Here is a 23,195-nt window from a genome sequence, read left to right on the forward strand (position 1 = left end):
TCTGGGGTTTGGTGAACCACCTCCTTACATCGCTGCCACAAACGTCTAGTCCCGAGGCCAACACGGCAGCTGCCCGCAGACACAGCCGTCTCCGGGCCCCGGGCTCTCCGCCAGCCGCCGCGGGCGGTAAGCGCACGGGCCGCCGCTCGCCCGAGACGCCGGCGGCAGGGAAGGGAGGGAAGGAGAGAGGGAGGAAGAGGGTCACGGGGCCGCCGCCTTCCCAGCCCGACGGCGACAGGGCCGGGGACGCCGGAGGGCGCCCGCCGCCCGCCCTGCAGCGGGGCTGCGCCGCGGCCGCTGCCGGCAGGGAGACGACGCTGAGGCCGGGAGGTATCGCTGCCCGCCGCCCCCCCCGGCCCCGCGTACCTCAGGCGGGGGTGCAGATGCCGCCGGGGGGGGGGCGCGGTCTGAGGCGTGGAAGCGGTCTGCCGGCGAAGCCTCCCTCCGCGGCCCTGCCCCCGCCGCCGCAGCCTTCCCCCGGGCCGGCGGGAGGAGGAGGCAGCGGCCGCAGTAGCGCCGCCGGAGCCCGGCTTGTCGGGCGGCAGCCGCTGGTGGCGGCTGAGGGGGGCGGCGGCGGGATCATGGCCGCTCGGTCTCCGCGCCCGCAGCAGCTGCTGCGGTGCAGCGTGAAGGTGCTCCTCGCCAGGGAGGAGCTGCCGGCGGGGCTGCAGCTCGCCAGCCCCAGCCAGAAACCCTTGCAGCTGGAGCTGCAGCCGGGAGAGGAGGACGCGGACGTGACGGTGACAGACGGTTAAGTACCGAGCCCTGCTGCGCCGCTCCCGGACGTCCCCCTCGGCCTCCCGCTGACGGCGGGGACACCGACTTCGCCTCCCAGAGCAGCCTCCGCTTTCCCCCTCCGCCGGGAAGCAGCTGGCCCTGGAGGGGACCGAGCACTTCTCGTTGAGTGCTCCGTGGCGGGGAGGAGCCCCCCCCGTGGCCCGCCGGGCTGTCAGCGCCGAAAGCAGCCCCGGCGCGGTGCGGTGGGCCGCCGCCGCCGCCACCTTCCCTCAGCGCCGCGGCGGCCAGGTGCTGGTAGCGGCCGGGCTGCGCGCCCCGGTCCGTTAGCGGCCGTTAACGGCCGCGGGGTGCGGGGCGGCGTCTCCGCCGGTGTAGGGGAGGCCGGGGGGCTCGGTAGCGCCAGCCCCGGCCCCGCCCGGGGTGAGTTCGGCTCAGTCAGAAACAGCAGGTGGCTGCTCTAGGTGCTTTCCTCGGGCTCGGCGGGCTCTGGGGTGGACGTGGGGACGAACCGGGAATCAGCTCGGTGTGAGGAGCCGGCTGGAGCTCCAGAGGGGAGTCGGGCAGGCAGCGAGCGGGGACGGGTCTGGTCTGCGCGGTGCTGCGCCGTCTGCAGCTCTCCCCGCTGTCCTTAGCAGCCTGCCAGTGGCAAAGTGCCTCGGACAGGCAATAGGAAGTTGCTTTATCGGGGAGAGGTACAAACTGGCATGCCAGGGTCGTTTTTCCTCTCTGTTCTGGAGCATTGCTGATTTGTTAACCTTAGCCAGGGATGGTCAGAAGAGGTCTTTGCCCCTTATCTGAAGGACAAGGTCTTGATTTCTTCCTACGGAGTCAAATGGAAGGGACAAAGTAACACAACTGGAACGGGGAGGTGGTAAAGAAGCTGCTCTGTGGTTGGCACGACCAGGACTGCCCTTGTTTTTCTCCTGCTGCCGCCGGCTGGGCAGCAGCGCTGGGAGGGCAGCGGAGCCCCGCACTGCCTCGGGATGCGCTGTGCTGAGGGAGGAATACAGACCGGTCCAGAAGGGCAGCGCTCAGCCCCGAAGGAATCCGCTCTGGCTCTGCTGCTTGTAGGTAGGCTGTCCTAAGATGCACAGGTGATGTCTGCATGCACAAACTTCACCAGCTTTCTCCAGAGCAATCGTTCTTCCAATTTGTGTCTTTACAGGGTAGCAGCAGAGCTGACATTTTAAAATAAAACAAACTTATTGAATCTTGGTGGTGGGAAGACTGGGGGAAAAAAAAACCCCAAAACCTAGGAAGTAATTAGAAATGCTCTTAGTGAGGTGGGTGAATATGAGACCAAACCTGAGCAGGTCTGGACACACGATGCCTGTTGTGACTTTGATTTTTTTCAAAACTGAGCTTAGTAACTTCTGAAAGGATTGCTGGACTAGATGGATGATAGTCATGTTTGGTTTTCAGTCAGTAGTGTAAACAAATCTGTTAGTATGCCAGTTGATACTGGATATTTGCTTCTGCCATCAGTCATTTAACATGTCATTTAAGAAAGCATGAGTGACAGAAACTGACCACTAATCACGGTTGAGACGTGCTTGTGTCTTGCATTGTATTAATTTGAAGACTGGTCTGTAGTTGCTGTTCTCTCAGTCTTTCATTTCATACATACTCATTCTTGTATGCATATGAAGGAACGACCTGCTGGAAGCAGAGTGAAATTCAAAGTTATCGGTTGGTTGGGGTTATTTTTTAAGTGTAAGGACTCACATGGGACACAACTGAAAACTTTGAAGACATAGAGGGTATATATATATTATTTTTATGCCAAACAATACTGGAGTGTAGTTTACTAAAGACTTGTTTAGTAAATTTTGGATGAGGGTGCATCAGTGGGCATCAGTGTATTGTTGCTAAGAGAAGGGAACTTGGCAAATCTGTTTTGAGGCGCAAGGTGTCCTCTTTCACCTTTTTCCTTTCTTATGAAGATGTTGAAGCTGTGCCCTATCAGACTCTATGTGCAACACAAATCTTTTTAGTGGTACCTGGGAGTTCAGTAACTTGATGCTTGAATACTTTGTGTATTAGGTGAGAGAAAAAGTCTGTAAACAGCTAGATGTCATACCATATTATTAGTACTGCTAATGTAGTGTGTTTTTCCAGCATTAATGTCTGGTCATTAGAATGATCTTATTCTTTATGTTGTCTCACCTAGGATGAACAATTTTGCTGTGAAAAGAAAAACTTTTCTTACCAATCTTGAATAGGATTTACCATACTGTGGTGCTTTTTCTTGTTGTTGGTAAGATACAGGTTATTTAAGCAATAAAAGATATTGGCATAATTTGAAGTGTTGACTTCTTTTTGTTTCTCACCATATTTTATATTGAAGTGATGAAAATTACTTTCTTTTCAAACTTTCTAGCTGAATATGTCTCCCAAAGCTATGTATTGGGTATGTTTGGGAAAAATAATTTGGTTGTAGTTACCGTGATTCTTTAAACACATCTTGAAAGGGTTGTTGCTGTTTCATTTCTGACTATTAAAAAAAACCTCAACAACAAAACAAAAACCCAATTCTAATTTAGGATAACTTCTACTTTCTTCACCAGTAATGGAATATTTGTCAGGAAATATTTTTTTGGAGAGTGAAGCATACACTTTTTACATGTATTTTGAAGTGATAAAATACCCTTGGTCCAACTGTCTGGTCAAAAATTACTCTGACTGCAGATCTGTGATTAGACTGTCCCTGAGGACCACATTCTTACCCTCATTACAGCATTCAGCTATCACTGCTGTGTTTGGCTGAACCTGTTCTGTTATTGTCTGTAATGTAATAATGGTAATTGAGGATAGAGCTAAGTAAGAATGTAGACCACATTGTATACCATAGTGTATAGTATATAGTATATTGCTGGTACTCAGAGTGATTTTAAAGGCAAATGTGTGAGCGGGTTCTGCTGTTGTTGATTGGCTGCTGGAGTTCACGCTCTTTACTGGCAGTGTCAGTAAGAATTCCACCAGCTCAAGCTTTAATGTTTCCTTTTCACGTGGATGAGCATTGGGCAATACAGTGTCTAAAGTCAAGGAAAATCAATACGACCACCCTGTTGCCCAGAAAGGAACCTTGAAGCAGTAGAATTTATCTATAAATGGAACAACTGGTTATGATCCTGAGAAATGCAGAAATAAATAAATACAGTATGTTAAAACAAGGAAGAATGAAGGATGTGCTTTATCAGGCAATGGGTCTTTTTCAGCTGTGGGGCAGGAGAAGGCAAGAATCTCCAAATGTAGTATTAATCTATGTAGTGCGGGAAGAAACACTGGGCTTTCTAGAGTAGAGGTGCCAAAGGCAGCACGTGATTACACTTCTTAGTGCTGTGCAGTGGGGACAGTGCTGAGCTGGAGCTACAGCCATTTGAGAGAAGTGTCCATCAGGGAGGCAGTGGTTTTGGTGAGCTGTGAACCCAAGGAGAGCTGGAGACTGATGCCTCTTGTGGAGCAAAGGTGCTGTCAATAAGATAGATGGTCACCTGTTCCTACTGATTTTCTGGGACACTTCTTTACCACTGATTTGGAAATGAAAATGTAGCCTATAAAACTACTCTTGAAAGGTAGTCTGCTGCTGCTGAGAGAATGCTGACCTTGAGTCAAAATATTTTTGAGGGTGCTGAACAGAAGAAGAAATCTTGTTGACTGACATAGTGCATTGCTTTGGGAGGATGGGATATTAAAAATGCAATTTATAGCTGGTTTATGGAATGATCATAGGATTGCAAAAGTTCTATTATAAATGGTGAGAACTACTGGGAAGAAAGAAAAATTGGTGTCCAGGAAGTGTTCCCAGAAGACAAGAGAAAATCCAGGACTGCAAACTGCTTGGATCAAAGGAAGCTTAATGGCAGATGTCTGAGTGTCATAAGATGCAGATGTCTGAGTGTCATAAGATGCAGATGTAGCAGTGCTGGGGCTTCTCCAGTTCTAAGAGACCTTTTGGATTCCCTTTCCTGTGATAACTGGTATGTAAACAGTCGGTGATCTTAAACTGAGGCCAGTGAAGTTCTAATTGAAGGCATCAAAATTTGGCAATGTCTGGAGGTTTCACCTAGCCACAGCAGCTCTACTGTAATTCTGTTATATTCTTGTTTAGTTTCAGAGCTCTTAGCTCTGAAAGACCATTAGCTACCATTTCTCTGAAGTATTTTTTCCCCACTTCATCTGACAGCTTTTCAGGCAATCAAAAGAGCTTCCTTGAATACTTTTGAAAACATACTGTAAAATCCATGGAATCTTGTATTAATTTTGGTTCCTTCTGTTGATGTATTACTATACTTTTTTGTCCCTTACAAGTATCAAAGGTAGAAACACAGACTGGATGTTGTAAGCTTCCAAAGGACAAAACACACCCAGGTTCCCTGTTACCTAACAGAAGTAGATAACCTTGTGCTCGGTCATGATGTTTTTAATATGAAACAAGGTTTAGAGCTATTGAAGCTGAGAACAGGAAATTGCCAAACAGCAGCTGCAGCATCTGTGTATTTCTGCACTGAAGTGCAACTTCTGTAGAAGCCCATATTGTACCAGCTCTTCACTCATTAAGTTGTTTTGCTTTGTTTATTACGAAAAATAAAATCCCCGATATTTTTTTAGGAAAGGGTTATTGGTTGTACCTCATAGTTTGGAGGGAGAGAAAGAGGAGTATTCTTTTCTGATTAAACAGATATTCTGACAAAATTCGTCAGCAGCCTAGAAAATACATCACTTTTCTCTGTAGTTACATGCAGAATAGACTCGGGCTGCTTAGTAGGCTGCTTTGCAAACTGTCTTTTTATTCAGAAGACCTGGATAGGAGCTAGATGAAACAGTAAGAGTAGTGGGGTTTTTTGGTTTGAACAATGAGGAAGCAATCTTTTTTGAAACTGATTTGGGTCTTTTTCACCCTTACCTTCCATGTTCCGGTATCTGCAATAAGCTTGCTAGCTGTAAATGACATAAAAGTTGTGAGGCTGGCAGATTACTTCCTCTCTATCTATTTACAGTTGAAAGAAGATTAGGAAGTCTGTAATAAATCTGTGTTTTGTTCTTCATATATGTTAGGTGAAGCCAAAAAAAAGAAGTAAAGCTTGGGCATTACCAATACAGGAGAAACTACTGGGTAAATGCTATCCTTTTAGATTGATGTTGCAGTGTCTTATGCTAATTTTTTTTTTTAAATACTGTTTAATTATTGCTGATCTGAAAGTATGAGCTTCTATGGATGGCCATGAATTGAAAGAATTAGTACAATAAGTGAAAGCCCAAGCAAAGTCTATTGTATTTTACCACATTTTTACATCATTACTTATATTTGTTCAAGATCCTTCATGTTTTCATTAGGAGTTGACTCTCTGAGTTCCAACTTTTGAACTCAATGAGGAATGATAGCCAATTTTTGACTGAGTTATTAATAATGTTATATTTTTTGTTTAAAGATGTCACCTACTTTTCAAGAGGTAGTTCTGTGCCTCCAGAAGCAGCTGGAAAATTCATATTGACTTCAAATATGCTGATCATGTCCCAGCTGTGGCAGAAGACAAACTGCGGACAAGCTGGATGGGCAGTAGGGAGTATTGACTCTCACAGGATATGGCAGCTGTAGAGAAAGCCTGCTGCTTTTTGTCTTAATAAGTACTGGTATTATAGGCCATATATTTAGCTTTTTTAAATTACGTAAAAGGGAAAGTATGTAGCATTGTTGGACTCAAGGAGAATGTGTTCTATTTGTGCCCCAGAACAAGGGTGTTAATGAAAACTTTACGGCTTGGAAAATTCATCACTGCTAGTTCGGTTCCACCAACTCAGTGGTAAGAAAACATTCAGGGTAGTGAGCTTCAGACACTATTGAGCTGGACTGGATATGAACCATTAACCACAAGAGATAAACTCAACATTCTTTTACTTGGCCCTTGCTTAGCTCCCCCCATGCAGTACCTTGCAATCGAATATATTGCGTAATTTTTTTCCTATCCCATACTGAGACCAGTTTTAAATCCGAAAACATTAGTAGATTAAAAAAGTAAAATAAATCACTTACTAGCTGAAAAGTATCAGGTTTGGATACAGTGGAAAATGTATTAATAATTCGAATGCTTATGTTTAATATTGTACATTCACGTGCATTGCACAGATAGTACTAGCATCAGCAGTCTCAGGGTGCTGGTAGAGGGCAGTCGCTGCCAGTAGTTCTAAACAGCAGAACTGATGTCATTCACCATTTCCTTTTCCGCTATGAAAATCTTTTTCCTAGTGGGGAAAAAAACGTTGCTAGGGGAAGTTTAAGCAGTTAATATTTTATATGTGTATTAGTTAATATTAGTTAACATGTTAGTTAATATATTATATGCGTATTTCATGTAACCTCTGACATGCAGGTGACATAGAGGCTTTTAGTTGTCCTTTTCCACTTCTTTCTGTATCTTTAGGGCATCAAAAAGGATTCCAGGGGGGAGTAAACAAAGCACTTAAAATTTCTCTTTCTTTTTTATTTTAGTCTGAGGGGAAATTGCAGGTCAGACAATTCTTGAAGCAGAATAGTTTGTGTGAAGGAATAGTTATGTGGTTGAAGGAAGTATCATGAGATACAGTAATCCTGAAATTTTCTGTTAACCATTTCATATCATAGTACTAAGTATTCCAGTGGCTAGTTGAGTAGATAAATTCTTAAATTTATGTTTCACAAGGGACTTTTTAAATTATATCTCAAGTGCTAGTTTTTTTCTTCCATGCAGAAATTTTGCAATATGTAAGTAGTCTGCTAATTAATCATGTCCCTTTTTTTACCTTTTTTACAATACAGATATGTAATTATCTATACACACATATGTGTGTTTTATACAGGTAGGTAGATCAATATGTAGAGGGTTAATAAATTAAAAATTGAATCAGGAAGTTCAATAACTAACTCAAATGAAAAAGACTACAGTGTATACTGGATAGCTTGGTTTGGTTTTGGTGGTGTGGTTTACGGGGATGGTTGGTTGGTCTTACTTCTGCTTTCTTGTTTCCTATCTAACTCCTTGTGTCAGATACAACACTGTAACAAGTGTGGTGCTCTGATTATGGATGCAAGTATGGGATTTGAGAGACCTGGGTTCAGTTCCCTATTCTCCCACAAAGTGACTGCATCAATAATACAGCTGATCCTTCTGTAAAATGCGGTGATACCAGTTCTTGACCCATCAACCATATGGTAAAGCTAAATGTTTTAAACTTGTGAGGTGCTTGGAAACTGTGGTGAGACCATCTATGGGTGGACTGAAGTACCTTTATAGTGGCTGGTGCTGGTACTGGAAGCATTATGGTATACTCAGCTCTAAATAGTGTTGCCTAAAATTCCTTTTGCTGAGAAGCCACCGTATATTCAACCACCCCAACGTCTGCTGCATTGGTGAGCTGTAGGCAATCCAGGAGACTCGTGGAATGCATCGAGGATAACTTCTTAAGGCAGGTAATAGACAGCCCTACCAAAGGGGATGTGATACTGGACCTGATGGCCACCAATGCAAGCGAGCTAATCGGTGACGCCAAGAGTGGAGGCAGCCTGGACTGCAGTGATCATGTACTGGTGGTGCTCACAGTCCTCAGGTACACGGGTCAGGAGAAGGGTAAAGTCAGGACCCTGAATTTTAGGAAAGCAAACTTCCAGCTCTTCAAGGAATGCTCAACAGGACGCCCTGGGAAACTGCCCTCTGGGACAAGGCAGCAGAACAGAGCTGGCAGATCTTTAAGGACACTTTCTGTCGAGTGCAAGAGCTCTCGATCCCCAGGTGTAAGAAATCAGGAGAGGAAGGCGAGAGACCAGCATGGATGAGTTGAGACCTGCTGGTCAAACTAAAGGGCAAGAAGGAAATGCACAGGCAGAGGAAGCAGGGACAGGTATCCTGGGAAGAGTATAGGGACGCTGACGGGTTGTGTAGGGATGAGGTCAGGAAGGCCAAGGCACAGCTGGAGCTGAACTTGGCAAGGGACACAAGGAATACTAAGAAGGGCTTCTACAGGCGTGTCAGCCAGAAAGGGAAGGTCAAAGAGAGTGTACTCCCCTGATGAACACAACTGGAAAGCTGGCAACAAAGGATGAGGAGAAGTCTGAGGTACTCAACAACATTTTTGCCTCAGTTTTCACTGGCAAAATCTCTTCCCACACCTCTGGAGTGGGTGGACCACAAGGCAGGGACTCGGGGAGCAAAGTCCCTCCCACTGTATGAGAAGATCAGGTTTGTGACCACCTGAGGAAAAATGAACATACATAAGTCTATGGGACCTGACGAGATGCCTCCCAGAGTCCTGAGGGAACTGGCTGATGTTGCCAAGCCACTCTCCATGATATTTGAAAAGTCATGGCAGTCTGGTGGAGTCCCTGGTGACTGGAAAAAGGGAAACATTGCACCCATTTAAAAAAGGGTAGAAAGGAGGACCCTGGGAGCTACCGACCTGTCAGCCTCACCTCTGTGCCTGGGAAGATCATGGAACAGATCCTCCTAGAAGCCATGCTAAGGCACATGGAGGACAGGGAGGTGATTTGAGACAGCCAGCATGGCTTCACCAAGGGCAAGTCCTGCCTGACCAACCTTGTGGCCTTCTATGATGGAGTGACTACCTCAGCGGACAAGGGAAGAGCTACGGATATCATCTATCTATCTGGACTTCTGAAAGGCCTTTGACACGGTCCCCCACAACATCCTTCTCTCTAAACTGGAGAAATATGGATTTGATCAGTGACGTGGTTGGTGGACAAGAAATTATCTGGGTGATCACATCCAGAGGGTAGTGGTCAACGGCTCAGTGTCTGGATGGAGACCAGTAATGAGTGGTATCCCTCACGGGTCTCTGTTGGAACCAGTGCTGCTTAATATCATCATCAATGACAGAGACAGTGGGATTGAGTGCACCCTCAGCAAGTTTGTGGATGACACCAAGCTGAGCTGACACGCCTGAGGGATGGATTACCATTCAGAGGGACCTGGACAGGCTCTAGAAGTAGGCCTGTGTGAAGATCATGAGGTTCAACAAGGTTAAGTGCAAGGTCTACACCTGGGTCAGGGCAATACCCAGTGTCAATACAGGCTGGGGGATGAGGGGATTGAGGGCAGCCCTGCTGAGAAGGACTTGGGGGTACTGGTGGATGAAAAGCCGGACATGAACTGTCAATGTGCACTCGCAGGCCAGAAGGCTGACCGCATCCTGGGCTGCATCAAAAGAAGTGTGGCCAGCAGGTCGAGGGAGGTGATTTTGCCCCTCTGCTCCGCTCTGGTGAGATGCCACCTGGAGTTCTGTGCCCAGCCCTTTCCATGAGGAAGGACATGGACCTGTTGGAGCGGGTCCAGAGGAGGGTCACAAAAATGATCAGAGGGCTGGAGCACCTGTCCTCTGAAGACAGGCTGAGTGAGTTGGGGTTGTTCAGCATGGAGAAGGCTCCAGGGAGACCTTACAGCAGCCTTCCAGTACTTAAAGGGGGCTTATAAGAAAGATGGGGAGAGGCCTGTTCTGATAGGACAAAGGGTAATGGTTTTAAACTAAAGGAGGGTAGATTTGGACTATGAAGACGTTTTTTATGATGACGGTAGTGCAACACTGGAGCAGGTTGCCCAGAGAGGTGGTAGAATTACCTAAATTGCATGCAGAGAGAAAATGAGTGGATAGATGCCAAGAGAGTTTTATTTCAAGGCCACTGATACTAGTAGAAAGGTTCTTGTTCACTTCAAGGGACCCTGGATCAGCTCCTGCCTGGCCCTTGTCTCCAACCAAAACAAATTAAAGGGATCAGTGTATTGTAAAGGCAACAAAATTGGCAACTGAAGACTGAGATCGCTGAGATGTTTTTATAACTGGCTGAAGTTGTACTCAGCAATGCATTTAATGCAGTGGACTTACAATTTTGTCTCTTGTACCCCAAAAGCCACTACTATTTTGTTCTCCGTACAACACATGACTGAATTAGTTTTTTAATATACGGAAAAATTTCTCTATAGTAGTAGTGTCATAATCCTACTCTCACAGGACACTTGCACATGTTTGTGTTAGCATAGTAAGAATCCTATTCCTAGCTCTGTTGGTTTTACAGTTTTGTCCTGTTCTACTGAATTTTCTGTGGTGTATTTTAATTTATTTAATCTGCAGGGGAAACTGAAGCTGAGTGTAAATATATTTGGACCTTGAGGTAAGCAAATCTAAATGTAAATTATTTTCTCCTTTGAATAATCTTACATGCTATCTATAAATTAATTAAGGTCTTTGCATCTGAAAGTGTAACTTGAAAATCTTGCATCCATTTATGTTTAGCCATATACTTTTGAGTGAGTCAGGCACAAATCCTTATCCTGCAAAAATGTATACTCGTAATTTTGCCCCTCTGATTTATTGCCATTGACTTCAGTTGGCAGTGTTCCTGGAAGTAGCATGGGTGGCATTACGTCTGCATGTGTCCATAGGATCGGGTTCTTTTTATCGAGAAAACAAATTGCAACTGTTTAATAATAGACATCTGGAAAGCAAACCATCTGCATTGAGGTCATGATGGCCTGATCGTTTCAGTGCCAGCTGCTTATATGCCAGCTTCTTCTGGCAGCTAAAAAGTACGGACTAGAGAGAGGCTTTCCATTCATTTCACACTGTCACATGTACGGAATGTTCCAAATATGCCCTGGACCCTACAGTGGCTTCCAAAACTGTAGCAGAACTGCTGTATTAGGAACTTAGTTTTCCTAAAGGTGGGTCTGCTTATTTTATTTCCACAGTAGCATGATATAAAATGACAGCAGGGCAGTGTTGGTGCAGACAGAGTGGCAATACGTTCAAACATATGCAGGGAATTCTAAATGGAAAGATGTTCAAATTTTTTTTTGGTCCAAATACAGAATTCTTCAATCTTTATTAGTTACTATGTTCTGGTTTTAATACTTTGGCACTCTGCCATGCACAGCGGCTGTGTGCTTCTGAGTAGAAAGAAGACTTTGTTGTCTGGTTAAATGTTTGGCAAATAATATGTTAAAAATATTTGTGAAGCAAAAAAAAGCATTCCCGAAGTGGGAAAACTACTTCAAATATATCAAGTATAATTAAAATATAATAAAGTAATAAAATAAGATATTTTTGCTGTTTTGAAAGCAGCAGCAGGAGATGGCCGAAAATTACAGGCTATGTGGCTAACTATAGGGTACTGAGGTAAGGCAGTAAAGATAGTGATGACTGAAGATTTGTTTTTTCCTCCCTCCCTCTCTCCTTTTCTCTCTTCCTCTCTCCCACCACTGGTCAAAAAGATAAAATACATCTGAGTTGTTGATTAAAATGTAACAAATCTTATAATGTATTGATCAGTGACTACAATTTCTTAATTTTCCTTTTTTTAAATTGTCACTCATAACCAGAAGGCGAGTTTCTTTAGGTATCCATGAATAAGAGATTCTTAATTTTCTCTTCGTCTTTTCTTTCACATTATTAAAATGTGAAGTTTTCAGGAAACAAACTTTATTTTTTAAATTTATATTTGATGATTACCTAGCATTACCTACTAAATATTTAGACATTAGACTCAACATATTAGTTTAGTCCTCAGTGCAAAATGAAAGAAGCTTGTATCTCAAAGTGATACATATTAATTGCTACTGGCATTTTTTTGCTGTTCTGCACCCACCAATGCTTTAAAAAACACTCCTGCTGCGTATATTGGGATTTTCAATCCAGAGGATATTGTGCTTTTCAATCTATTTTTTGTGTTATAATTTCAATACAAATGGTCAAAAGTCACGTATCACTGCAATTTTTCCTTGCAACTTTCACAGTAGCTTACTTTTTTTAAGTCTTATTTATGTAAAACTACAGTTGAAATGTAATGATGCCCTCATAAAACATGTGGATGTAAAATTAGCAAAAATAAGGTAAATGTATATGGTAATTAGAGAAGAAAGGGAGTTGCAAAGTGAGAATACAAGTGTGGTCTTCTCTTTCTGCAACTCTGGTAACTTTACACCAGGCCCTTCCCTTCCAAGATGTTCTTGTATAAAGAAGGAGATGCACTGACTCATTAAATGTCAAGCTGAGTAGACACCAACAGCGTGAAATCAATTTACAACTAGCAGTATGAGGTGTTATGAAATGCTGTTCTTGTTTTTCTTAACTCTAAGTCCTTTTAAAAGTGCAAAGAAGTAGCTTCTACATGCCATTGTATCCTTTGTATCGTATCTTACTTGAAAGCCCAGTGCTTTATTGCTGCAGTGTCTCTACGCTGCAGTGATTTACCACAGTACTCTGAGATTAATACTGGCTGCTTTGAAGTTAATGAAACTGTGCCTGTTTATAGTAGAAAAGAAATTCTTTAATACTTTTAAAGATACCGGTGTGCAATTGAAAAATAAATTTCTCAGACTCAAAACACTTCTAACTTAATATATATATAAATAAATATTAATTTTTCTAAAGTATCCAATTTCTCTAAAGGTTGCTGTAGTACAATTAAAGTAGATCTCCTGTTCTGTGTTCTGTGCCTCAGATCACACTCCCATGGTGGTTATTTCAGAATATTTGCTTGAGCTCTAACTGCCCTACAAACTGCATCCAAGACAGCCGGGATACCAAGAGGGCAGTTGTCCTAAATCATCACCATTGTGAATCTATGTCACAGAAATTCTTTACACCTTCTGGGTGCCAGTTTTAGTCATGTATGAGGCTTTAAACGGTGCAGTTAATACTTAGAGGAGGTATCACTACTGAGATTACAGGCAGAGGTGGGTGTTTGCATGGGATAGCTTGCGTATCAGAAAAATATTAGAGCCCATGATTCTAAATACCAACCTGTCCTCCTGTCTCAAGTTGTTTTTTTTTTTTTATAAACCGAGTTATGCTTTTGAAACTTGAATGTGTCAGTTACACCAATAATTGGAAGAGGTAACTTGTTCAAGTCTCCTGTTGTTGCAACATGACACTTAATCGTCTTGAGGCTGACCAAATAAATAGGAATACTCATAAAATTGGTACTAATTGTTCTGTACCAGAGTATTCTTTTTGCACTGCTTGCAATCGGTGACTCTTGATCTGCTTGTGATTACATGTTTTATTCGTTAAGCTGCATGACTGCAGATAAAGGCAGAGCTCTGTTTTGAGGTTGACAGACCAGCACCTGACAGGCGCACAGTAAAATCCAGCTATGCCTTCAAAGGTCAGGTTACGTATTAACTCAAGACTGTATTGCCTGCAGATAACTTCCAGACTTGAGTCAGTGTCTTTGGAAGATGTCTTTTGCTGTGTGAGTGTACCAGCTTCAGTTAACTGTTACTGAGGGATGTTTACATTGCACTTAGTTGCGTGGGGCAAACATTCTTTTTTGTGTTTGGTGTTTTAAAGGTTGTCATAAATCAGCTGGAGGAACAGGCGGTGCGGTATAGGTAATTAGTAAGCAGGTGTATTTGAAGCCTGCTGTTGATGGGGCTGTGTTTCTTTAATTTTGTATTTGCATCAACGGGAAAAGACAAGATGATGTTGAAGGATGTGAATTGCTTGGAAACTTGTTTTTGGCATTAGCCCTCTCCATGCAGTAGGTGCTGATCTGTTTTCAAAATGTGATACAGGTGTAGGGAACAAAAAAAACAAAAAACCCCAAAAACCAACAACCGAAAGGCATATAGGAGTAGATAACTGTGTCAGGTTGTCTTTGTTCTAAAGCTGATTAGCAGGAATTATTAAATTAATGTAAACATCTTCTTCCTCTTAAGCACGAAGGCCAGGAAAATCTTAAAGGAAAAATATTTTGTCATGGGGGACAGGACAAGGAGAACTGGCAGGGGAACAGGAGCAACTGTTAAATCTTACTTTCCCTGAAAGAATTCCTATACTTAGGAAAAGTGAGGCAAATGCCTTTTCTGGTGATTAAATATTTAGTGCTGAATTCTGTAGAAGGTGTCTATGGGTACGTGCAGATATCTGCAAGATAGATTTATTTTTCAAGTAAACAGCCACTGCTTAGACATATTTCCAGCAAGAGGATAAAGGATTTTCATTTCAGTTATCTTGAGCACTGAACCATGAAAGTGAAATTTTGCAGAGCTTTTTCCTTTGTTTCCTTTTAATCTAGGTTCACCCAAGCCCCTCTGTCCCATTTCCAGGCTTTGTCATATTTCTTTTCAGACTCTCAGTCCTAGGGTTTTCTGACAAGAAAAACCTTATCAAGATCTCTTTTGAAGAGGAGCAAAGGAGGAAGACTTTGATACTTCTAAAAAGATTACTGCTAACCCTTTTTTTTTGTTATTAATATGCTGAATAAGGAAAAGCCTTTAAATAAATTAATCAGTTGTTTTTCTGCCTAGAAATCATTTAGCAAGTAGTGATTTTAGAGGAATATATTTAATCAGATCAGCTTACTACACTAATGGTTTGGCTTGCTTGTTGCTTGTGAAGTAGGTAGGAGATAATGCTATGAAATACACGGTCGATTTTGGTTGTAATGTGGTTTTTTTTTTTCCTCTCCTTTTGCAAGAAACTCATTTGTTACCTAACAGGGTAGCTATTCATTCTAAGCTTGAAAGAATCGAGGCCTCCACATATTAACACACCTGTGCCTAAATTACACAGGATTCAGACTTACACTCCTCATTGAGGTTGCAGCCAGTTCACATGCGTAAAACTGGCAACAGTTTTACACTGTTGTCATCGAAACAGTATCTTAAGACTTTTTGTCTACAGTGATAGTAATGTTAAAGCTCTGAACGAGTGATGTGTTAAGGTAATGTAATGGCTAACTGGGCAAGACTCCAAGGCTTAAATCTCAGAAGAAGAGCAAATTTTTTAGACATTTTGAGTGTGGTTGTCCTTGATATAGATAAACAAGGTAGAACACTTTTTCTCTCTTTTTATTAGAAAAGCAGGTATAGTGCAACACTTTGTATTTTAAACTGCCTGCTGACTAGCCACATTGTGCCACACCACCATGTTACTGCTCTGCAGCCCCTGTGTACAATCATTTAGCAGCAATAGGAAAAGCTATAGAGGGAAGAATTAGTTCCACATGAGTATGTAAGATTATCATATGAATCGTTGTTCCTCTTTCTTCCTAATTTAATGTCCTCTTATTCCTGAGCCTTTACTGCATTTACCCACTATGTTTCATGAATTCAAGAAATTAGTTATAAGTCGTATGGAACATTCTTTCAGCTGTTGTAATTTGGTTTAAACAAGCATATGTCTGAGTCTTGAAGGATTTTTGCCATTGACACAGTAGAAGTCTGAGAAAAAGAAATTCCGTAGTGTGTTTTTTTTTTTTCCTGATGTGAACCAAATAGCATTTTAAGCTTTTAAGCTTTTAATTTTAAATATAATATTTCAAAGCTCATACAGTAAATACCGTAAGTCACACACAGACAAGGAATTTCTTTCCATGTAGAGGAGAGAAGAAGCTTTGCATAGTTTTGTGAGAAAAGATGATATAATAATGTTGTCTGTCTCTGATTTACCGTATCATTGTTGAGCTTGCTTGGAAATCTGGGTGCCTTGTATTTATTTTCCACCATAAAGTCTAAGCTGATAAAAGGAGAGATGCCTGGGAAGGGGAGGATGGAATGGAGAAAATTCTTGTAATCAGAATCTGACACCTTTTCTTACACCTTTTGCCCTGATAGACTGTTTTGTCTTTCTGTAAACGAAGTGGGAATAGTCTGAGTGAAAGCATCTCATTCTGGTACCTGGGCTCCTGCAGTTAGCCAATCTCCAAGGCAGAGTTCACACAGCCTCCTTGGTTGGGCTCCCCCTCTGTGTCCGTGATGGGCCTGACCCAGTGGAGGGCAGCATCCCACCTGGTGCTAAGCCACACAGTGGTGCATGATGGCATCGAACGACTTAATACGAAAAAGGCACAGAAATTAAAATGACTGTGTACGTACGAGGAATAAAGCGAGAGGGAAAAGCAAAGAGAAGTCAACCCTCTTAAGGCTGGATGGGAGTAATGGTCTCTGTCCAGGGGATTCCTTGGAGCGCAGTTTAGGATTTGAGAGAGTCCTGTTTATGTTGCATTTAAACCATTTAATTTTGTGTGTCCTTATAAAGAAAAAGACATGCTGTTCTGAAATGCTCAGTTTCCCCTGGAGTTTAACTTAAAGTTCCTATGCTATTCTGTAGATGTCCCAGGAGCTGGGAAGTGAAGGGGTTTCTCCAACAGTTTTGTTTCTTCTGTTTACAATAAAATAATAAACCCTTTTACAAACTAGTTTTTATATAGTGAAGTGTGTCCTAAGTGTATCCTGAAATGTATCCTAATGAGAGGGTGAACATAGGGCCCATGGGGGAAGTAGGCCTAATTTTTTCAGTGGTGTATAGACCTCGGGGGCATGTTCCACGCAAAATGGATATGAAATTGTTCTAAAATTCAGGCTGAGGAAATGGAGGTTATCACAGAGAAACTCTGTCATCTGCGAGTAGAAAAGCAGTGCTATCAACAATGTCCTTGTCCACTTCAGTGCAATTACAACTTGCTAGTCCTGTAAAATCTTCTGTGGATGTTGACTGTTGCAGCCATGCAGTGAGCTGTCATATTCAGTGTGATGCAAAAGCAACAAATTGAAATGGTATTGATTCTGTGTACTGAGTTTGAAGTGTGTTATTTTCTTTTTCCATTTTAACTGAGGGGAAAAAAAAAAAAGTATTTCCCTCGCCTTTCAAATACTTCTACGGGTTATGACATTGGTCACCATCTTTATTGCCTTGAGTCTTGATACCAAAATACAGAGTCTGGTGCTTTTCTGTCTTTTGTTGTTGTTCTGAAATAACACAGCATTTTGGCGCCTGTCTGTCAAGGTGAAGAAAGAGCTATACAGATCTGTATGTGGCAAATACATTTTTACTGATGCTGTTGTACATAGTTTACGGGCAGGCAGGAGGAAAGAATCCAGCATCTAGGTGTTTGCCCTCTGTTCCCTACAGGTCAGAAAATATGTGGGGACCATCCATAGGAGCTCCAGTGAACATGTAGAATATTCCAAATTAGCAGGCAATTGATTTCACTATACTTAGTGCTTAGCCATGATAATTGTAATTGTCAGCTGACACGTGGCAGAAGACACGATGAGTGAGGGTAGGTTGTATAATTCAAAATATGTTTTCCTAATGCCTAACAGGTTATGTGCTATGGACAGCCGCCGCATCGGTTGTGTTTCCAATATTACATTCGGAAGAAACTAGCACTTTTATTTTTTAGGGGGTGGGTGTGGGTGGTGGAGGGTGATAAGTTTATTTCTTAGCCATACAGTTTTAAGCAACTTACAGTAAGTTGATTGGTTTTCCAAAAGTGTTTTCTGGGTGAGAAAGGATCTCTCACATCTCATGTGTGCAGGACTCATGTTGCATAACATTAGGCAAATGGCTTTGGGGCTTTCTGCAGGAGGGTATTTTGCCATTATTTCAGAAGGTTTAGGGTCCTGAACATACAGACTCAGAATCAGTAAAGCAAGTGAGATTAAAGCAAACTAAAGTAGATCTAGTGTAAATACCTTTCTCTTGCAATGAAGTTATGATTTGTTAGGTGTGATTTGGAGTTGGGTTTGATTCAGAGATCTTGTGGTTGAAGTACAGGACTAGCTGACACTGGGTCTATACTTTGTCCTGTTGCAGGATTTCTGTGGGCGCCAGGAAGGTTTCCGTCTGTCTTCATGGCACAACATCACCTGATACAATGAATGCAGAGGAGCACCATGAGACTTAGTTGACACATTATCATAAAGCCTGTTGAGAGGTTCTCTCGGCTATCATCTCTAAATAAAACAAATTATTCCATGAATGGCAGAACTAATGAAACCTGGTTTTCCTTCAACTGATTTACTTTGTTCACATCTATCCTAGTGTCTTCCTCATCCTTTCCCACTGTTACTTCAGAGCTTCCTCCTTCTCTCTGTCCCAGCCCTTTCTGTGATTGTTTGAAGCTACTCCATTGCTATGCATGATTATGAGTCCTCCATCTGCTGCTCATGTACCACCAGCAGTGGTTGACTCTGGACTTGACTTGTTCATGACCTGAGAAGAAAATGTTGCTATTAAGCATGTCTCATCATTTCCTTCAGCAAGAATGGCACACTGGGCCTTCCATGTTTATTCAACCACCCTTTTTATGCAACTTGCGGGAACACCATGGTTTTGGCATGCCGGCCAAATTTTATTATGACCAGCTGAAGAGTTTAAAAATTAGGAGAAATGGGACTGCCGATCAGCACAGCTGCGTAAACCATGTTTCACCAGAAATGGGACTGTCACAGGGGCCGTCTAGAAAAGCCAGGTGTGAAACTATTTAAGTAAATGCTGCTGTAGTCTTTGAGAAATGCCACATTATCTGAGTTTCATAGTTTTTAAAACCTTTTCCTTGATTATTGGTCAAAGAGAGTATCCATTGGTCAGTAAACTTACGTGAAAGAAGACAATTTCTATGCTTTCCTGTCTGCCCCTTGGGATATTACTGACCTTTCACTCTCTTGTATTCTTGTTTGTGAAGGGATTTCTTGTAAACTTCAATCATTTAGATTTGTTGTGTTCAAACTTTGATGGAGTCACTTCAGGCTATGTCCACTAAATCTGTTTTGCTTAGACAAAAAACTTCGTACAAATTTTTTCTTTACTGTCAGTACCTATCAGATGAAATGTTATTCATATGCTTGTTTTTCTTCTTAGCAGCTATTCCTGATTTTTGTAAAGTCTTTTGTAATGTTCTGTATGAAGAGTGCTGTATGTAGTAGACCATGACACAGTTAGGAGAAGATGTTACAAGGACTTATTTAAAAAAAAAAAAAACAAAAAAACAAAACAAAAAACAAGAACCATTTAAAAAAAACCCCAACAAACCAAAAAAAATAACCAAACCAACAAGCAAGTACTGAGGTGTGGTTTGGGGTTTTTTTTATGTGGCTTGTTTTTTTTTTTATGAATTGCAATCTTTTAGCTTACCCTCAGCTCTCTCAGAAAATAGTTGTTTGGGTTTTTTTAAAGATAGTGTAGTAGCAGAAGCTCTTTTTGTTGTCCTTGACATCCCTTTCTAGTTTCAAGTCTAGCTGAACTTGGGCTTTCCAAATACCAGCTCTTTATGGACAGACAGATTCATTATTCATGTTTTTGGTTTTTTTGGCAATAAATATGTGAAATGAATGCATGAGATTTTTGTAGAGATTCCGAATTGTATGTGATGGCTGTGGCTATAGAGGTGTCAAGCAACCAGCAAAACTTGAAGTACTTAATACTTCTATGATATGACCTGTTTGGTATGATCTTAGTTCGATCACTGTAACTGTACATTGGGAAATTAAAGTAGAATAAATTTATAATTATAACCCATACAGGTAGTAAGAATTTTATATATATATATACACACATATCTATATATATACACATACAAGATTTTTTATATGTATATACACAATAGATACATATTTCTAGAAGGACATAAGTAGAAATAAAACTTAAAGCATTTTAGTATGTCTATCTGCATGTTTAGATCAACTCCAAATTGTTTCGTTTTTTTCTCTAAGTTATTCCCAGTTAATTTATCAAGAAACTTCCCAATGACACATCTGATGTTCTTCAGCAAACTCTGTATACCTAGATTTCTTTATAGAAGCCAAGCTCACATTGCATGTTTCTGTTCAGACAGGTATCCACGTTTAGGATTCTGTTTAATTTCAGATCAGCCTCATCTCCAGAGGTTACTGATCATTCTCTTAAGCAACAAGCAGCCTTGAGGCTCTGCCCAGATATTTGACTACCTTCCACCTCTTTGGAAGTTCTGCTTTTCCTGTGCTTGGCTGGGTACCATCATTTTTGCCCTGAATTAAGTGTAGCCTGTGAATGACCACCCTACAGTTTGACTATCCAGAGAACAAATTAATACCCACTGTGAAGTGAAGTTTCCCATGCTTTGCAGGCTAGTGTTCAGCTCTCACATGGTGATAATCAGTTTGCTTTGTGATGGCTGGCTGTTAACACAGCTATTGAGCAATACTGTGCTAACTATTGAAGAATTTATTTAGTCTGAAATAGTCACCATAAAGATAACATGTATTTTTTGTTGAGTTCAGAGGAGATTAATCTTCATTCTTCTGATGCAGCAAGCTTTTGAAACTTCTTTTAATGAATACATTTATAACGAGGATTTATCAAGGTGTGTGCTTGATAAATGACTGAGCAAGTGTGTAATCCTACATAAAGGTTGGACTGTTTAACAAGTGAAAAAAACCCCTCACTCTAAATTAGGACCTGAATACTAAAAGAGAAAAAGAAAAGATCAACAAGTTTTCATCCTGCTCTGTACAGACTTCTTCCATGTTATGTATTCTGGATGTAAAATGTATTCTGAGGATGAATACATAAGTATTTTTGTTTGAAGATTTTATTATATCTGTGTGGAATGTTATCAGGCAGGACTCGTTCCAACATGATTTTCTGTGCAGTTTCCTGAATATCAATCTCTGTGTTTGGACTTCACATATGAAATGAGGCAGGCATTTATCCTCATTCTTCGTGCAAATTGCCAAATATTTAAAAAACATTCCAGGGCATATATATGTATTTCACAGACCTTGCACAGTCTGGATTAGGCCTGTGACCTGTTCCTACCAATGGCAATATTGTTTTTCACAGGACTGTTGCATACAAAAATGCTTATACAGCTATGCTATATCAATGTGCTTATGTCTGAGTTCAGACCAAGTCCATATCTGTTTATTGTGCTTTTGCTTTAATGTATTGGGTAATAGGCCCTCTGCTTCAGCTACACCACTGTCTCATATTCGCCAATGGGACACCTCAGTAAAGAGCCTGTCTCCATCTTCTCAAAGACATCCACATAGGTGTTAGGTGCCCCCAAAGCCATCTTCAGGCTGAACAAACAATCCATTTTGGACCCCCAGTAAAAGAAAAAAAAAAGCATTGATAGAATCATAGACAAGAACCTTAAGGATCATCTAGTTCCAACTCCTTGCCATGGCCAGGGATACCTTCCACTAGACCAGGTTGCTCAAAGACCGATCCAGTCTGGCCTTTGTTACAGATGGAAGCGATGCACTTCACTCCTAGAGAGAAGCAGCAATACGTTTATTGATATAAACCAGAGATTTAACAAAGTTTGATGGTAAATGCGACAGTTTTAACAAGATTCGAGATGACAAGGCACACTTAGTTATTTACTGCACAGAGCACAGGGTCAGACAGAGCTGTCAGGGAGACCCTCCTATTGAGTCACGAGGTTCAGAAAGGACCCCCTTGCTTTCTAAACTCCTTCTCAGAGAGGAGTCTGGGGCCCTGTCTGCAGGGCTGTTCTCCATCCACTGTATCCATGTTTGGGATTGCGCCAACCCAGGTGCAGATCAGTATGGATGAATTGAGACACGGGTAAAAGGAACATTTCACGTGTGTGCTGAGAGATAGTGTGAGCTAGAAATGGGTTGATTCACTCCTATGTTGCTGTATATTGAGAGTATTTTGCTTTTACAACTAGATTGAATGTTTTTGTAGTACTGATTATTCTAAATAGCTGATGCAGTATATATATGTTTTTAAAAGTTCAGGTGGAAGATGGCATTGATGGGTGGAAGAAAAGCTTGCATTTTAGGAAATGTGAAAAGACATGCTTCAGCTGGGACTTCTGGAAGACCAGAAGTCCATGTGCCAACCTCTCTGCAAATCTATGAAGTGCTTTGGCAGGCTGTAGTAAGCCCAGATAGTTAGGGAACTGCAGCACTTGGTGTGCTCTCCATGAAAGAGACGGTGCTGGCAGATGGTAGCAAGCCCAGTTGCCTGCCTTCAGTTTGTTCACAGGCCTAAATTATGGAAGAGGCTACAAATATAAATGACTCTGCAGATGTAGAAGTGGGCCAGCTCAGGTGAACTGTCCCTTTTTTTGACAACATTTTTTGCCTGAATCAATATTGTCTGACGTGTGGAACATCATGTAGTGTTTTTTCTGTTCTGTTCACTGCTTTTCATAGCAGATGCTGTGAAGTGTAAGGGTTAAAAAAAAAATGCACTGGATGCCTGTATGGTGTGTGTCTATGTATGCCTTCTTACTCTGGTCCTTTGAATGTTGCTAGCAGAATAACATAGCACAGCAGTGTATAATTGGCTTTCTACTGAGTTTTTAATAATAATTTATTTATTACATCTCTTGCTTTTCAAGATGTATATTTTCTCCCCCTTCATTCTGGCTTTTCTTCATTTTTTTCTCTTGCTCACTTTTCAGTCTATTGCAGTGTACTGCTTTTCTCTGTTACTGCCAATTTATGAACTTTTGCTTTTAGTTCTCTTTTTATTTGTGTTTTACCTTAAACCTTTTACATTTTCTAGTTCTGGTGGGGTTTTTTTTGTTTTATCATTTACCTCCAGAAGGATAAAATGTGCGTGGGAGAAGCATAATAAACATTTGTTGTCAGCAAAGTGAACTAAAATGCATGAAAGAATGGCTCAGGGATATTAAGTCCTGGAGCTTTCCTGCTTGAGTGATGAAGATA

At 41.8% G+C, this 23,195-nt stretch overlaps 1 protein-coding gene across 3 annotated transcripts in view; it reads left to right on the forward strand.

The window, feature by feature from the left end:
- The first annotated feature begins 372 nt into the window (after positions 1-372).
- Positions 373-23,195, forward strand: part of LOC128902344 (histone-arginine methyltransferase CARM1-like) — a 71,174-nt gene continuing 48,351 nt past the window's right edge. For 2 of the 3 annotated variants that reach the window (XM_054185184.1, XM_054185185.1), the window contains exon 1: positions 373-750. In XM_054185184.1, coding sequence (XP_054041159.1) covers positions 384-750 — 367 coding nt within the window. In that variant the 5' untranslated portion in view covers positions 373-383. Of the gene's footprint in view, positions 751-1,263; positions 1,810-23,195 lie in introns of those variants that run through there. The other variant, XM_054185186.1, reaches the window with a different exon arrangement.

Source organism: Rissa tridactyla, chromosome Z (assembly GCF_028500815.1).
Source record: "Rissa tridactyla isolate bRisTri1 chromosome Z, bRisTri1.patW.cur.20221130, whole genome shotgun sequence".
In the NCBI taxonomy this organism is placed as follows: domain Eukaryota; kingdom Metazoa; phylum Chordata; class Aves; order Charadriiformes; family Laridae; genus Rissa; species Rissa tridactyla.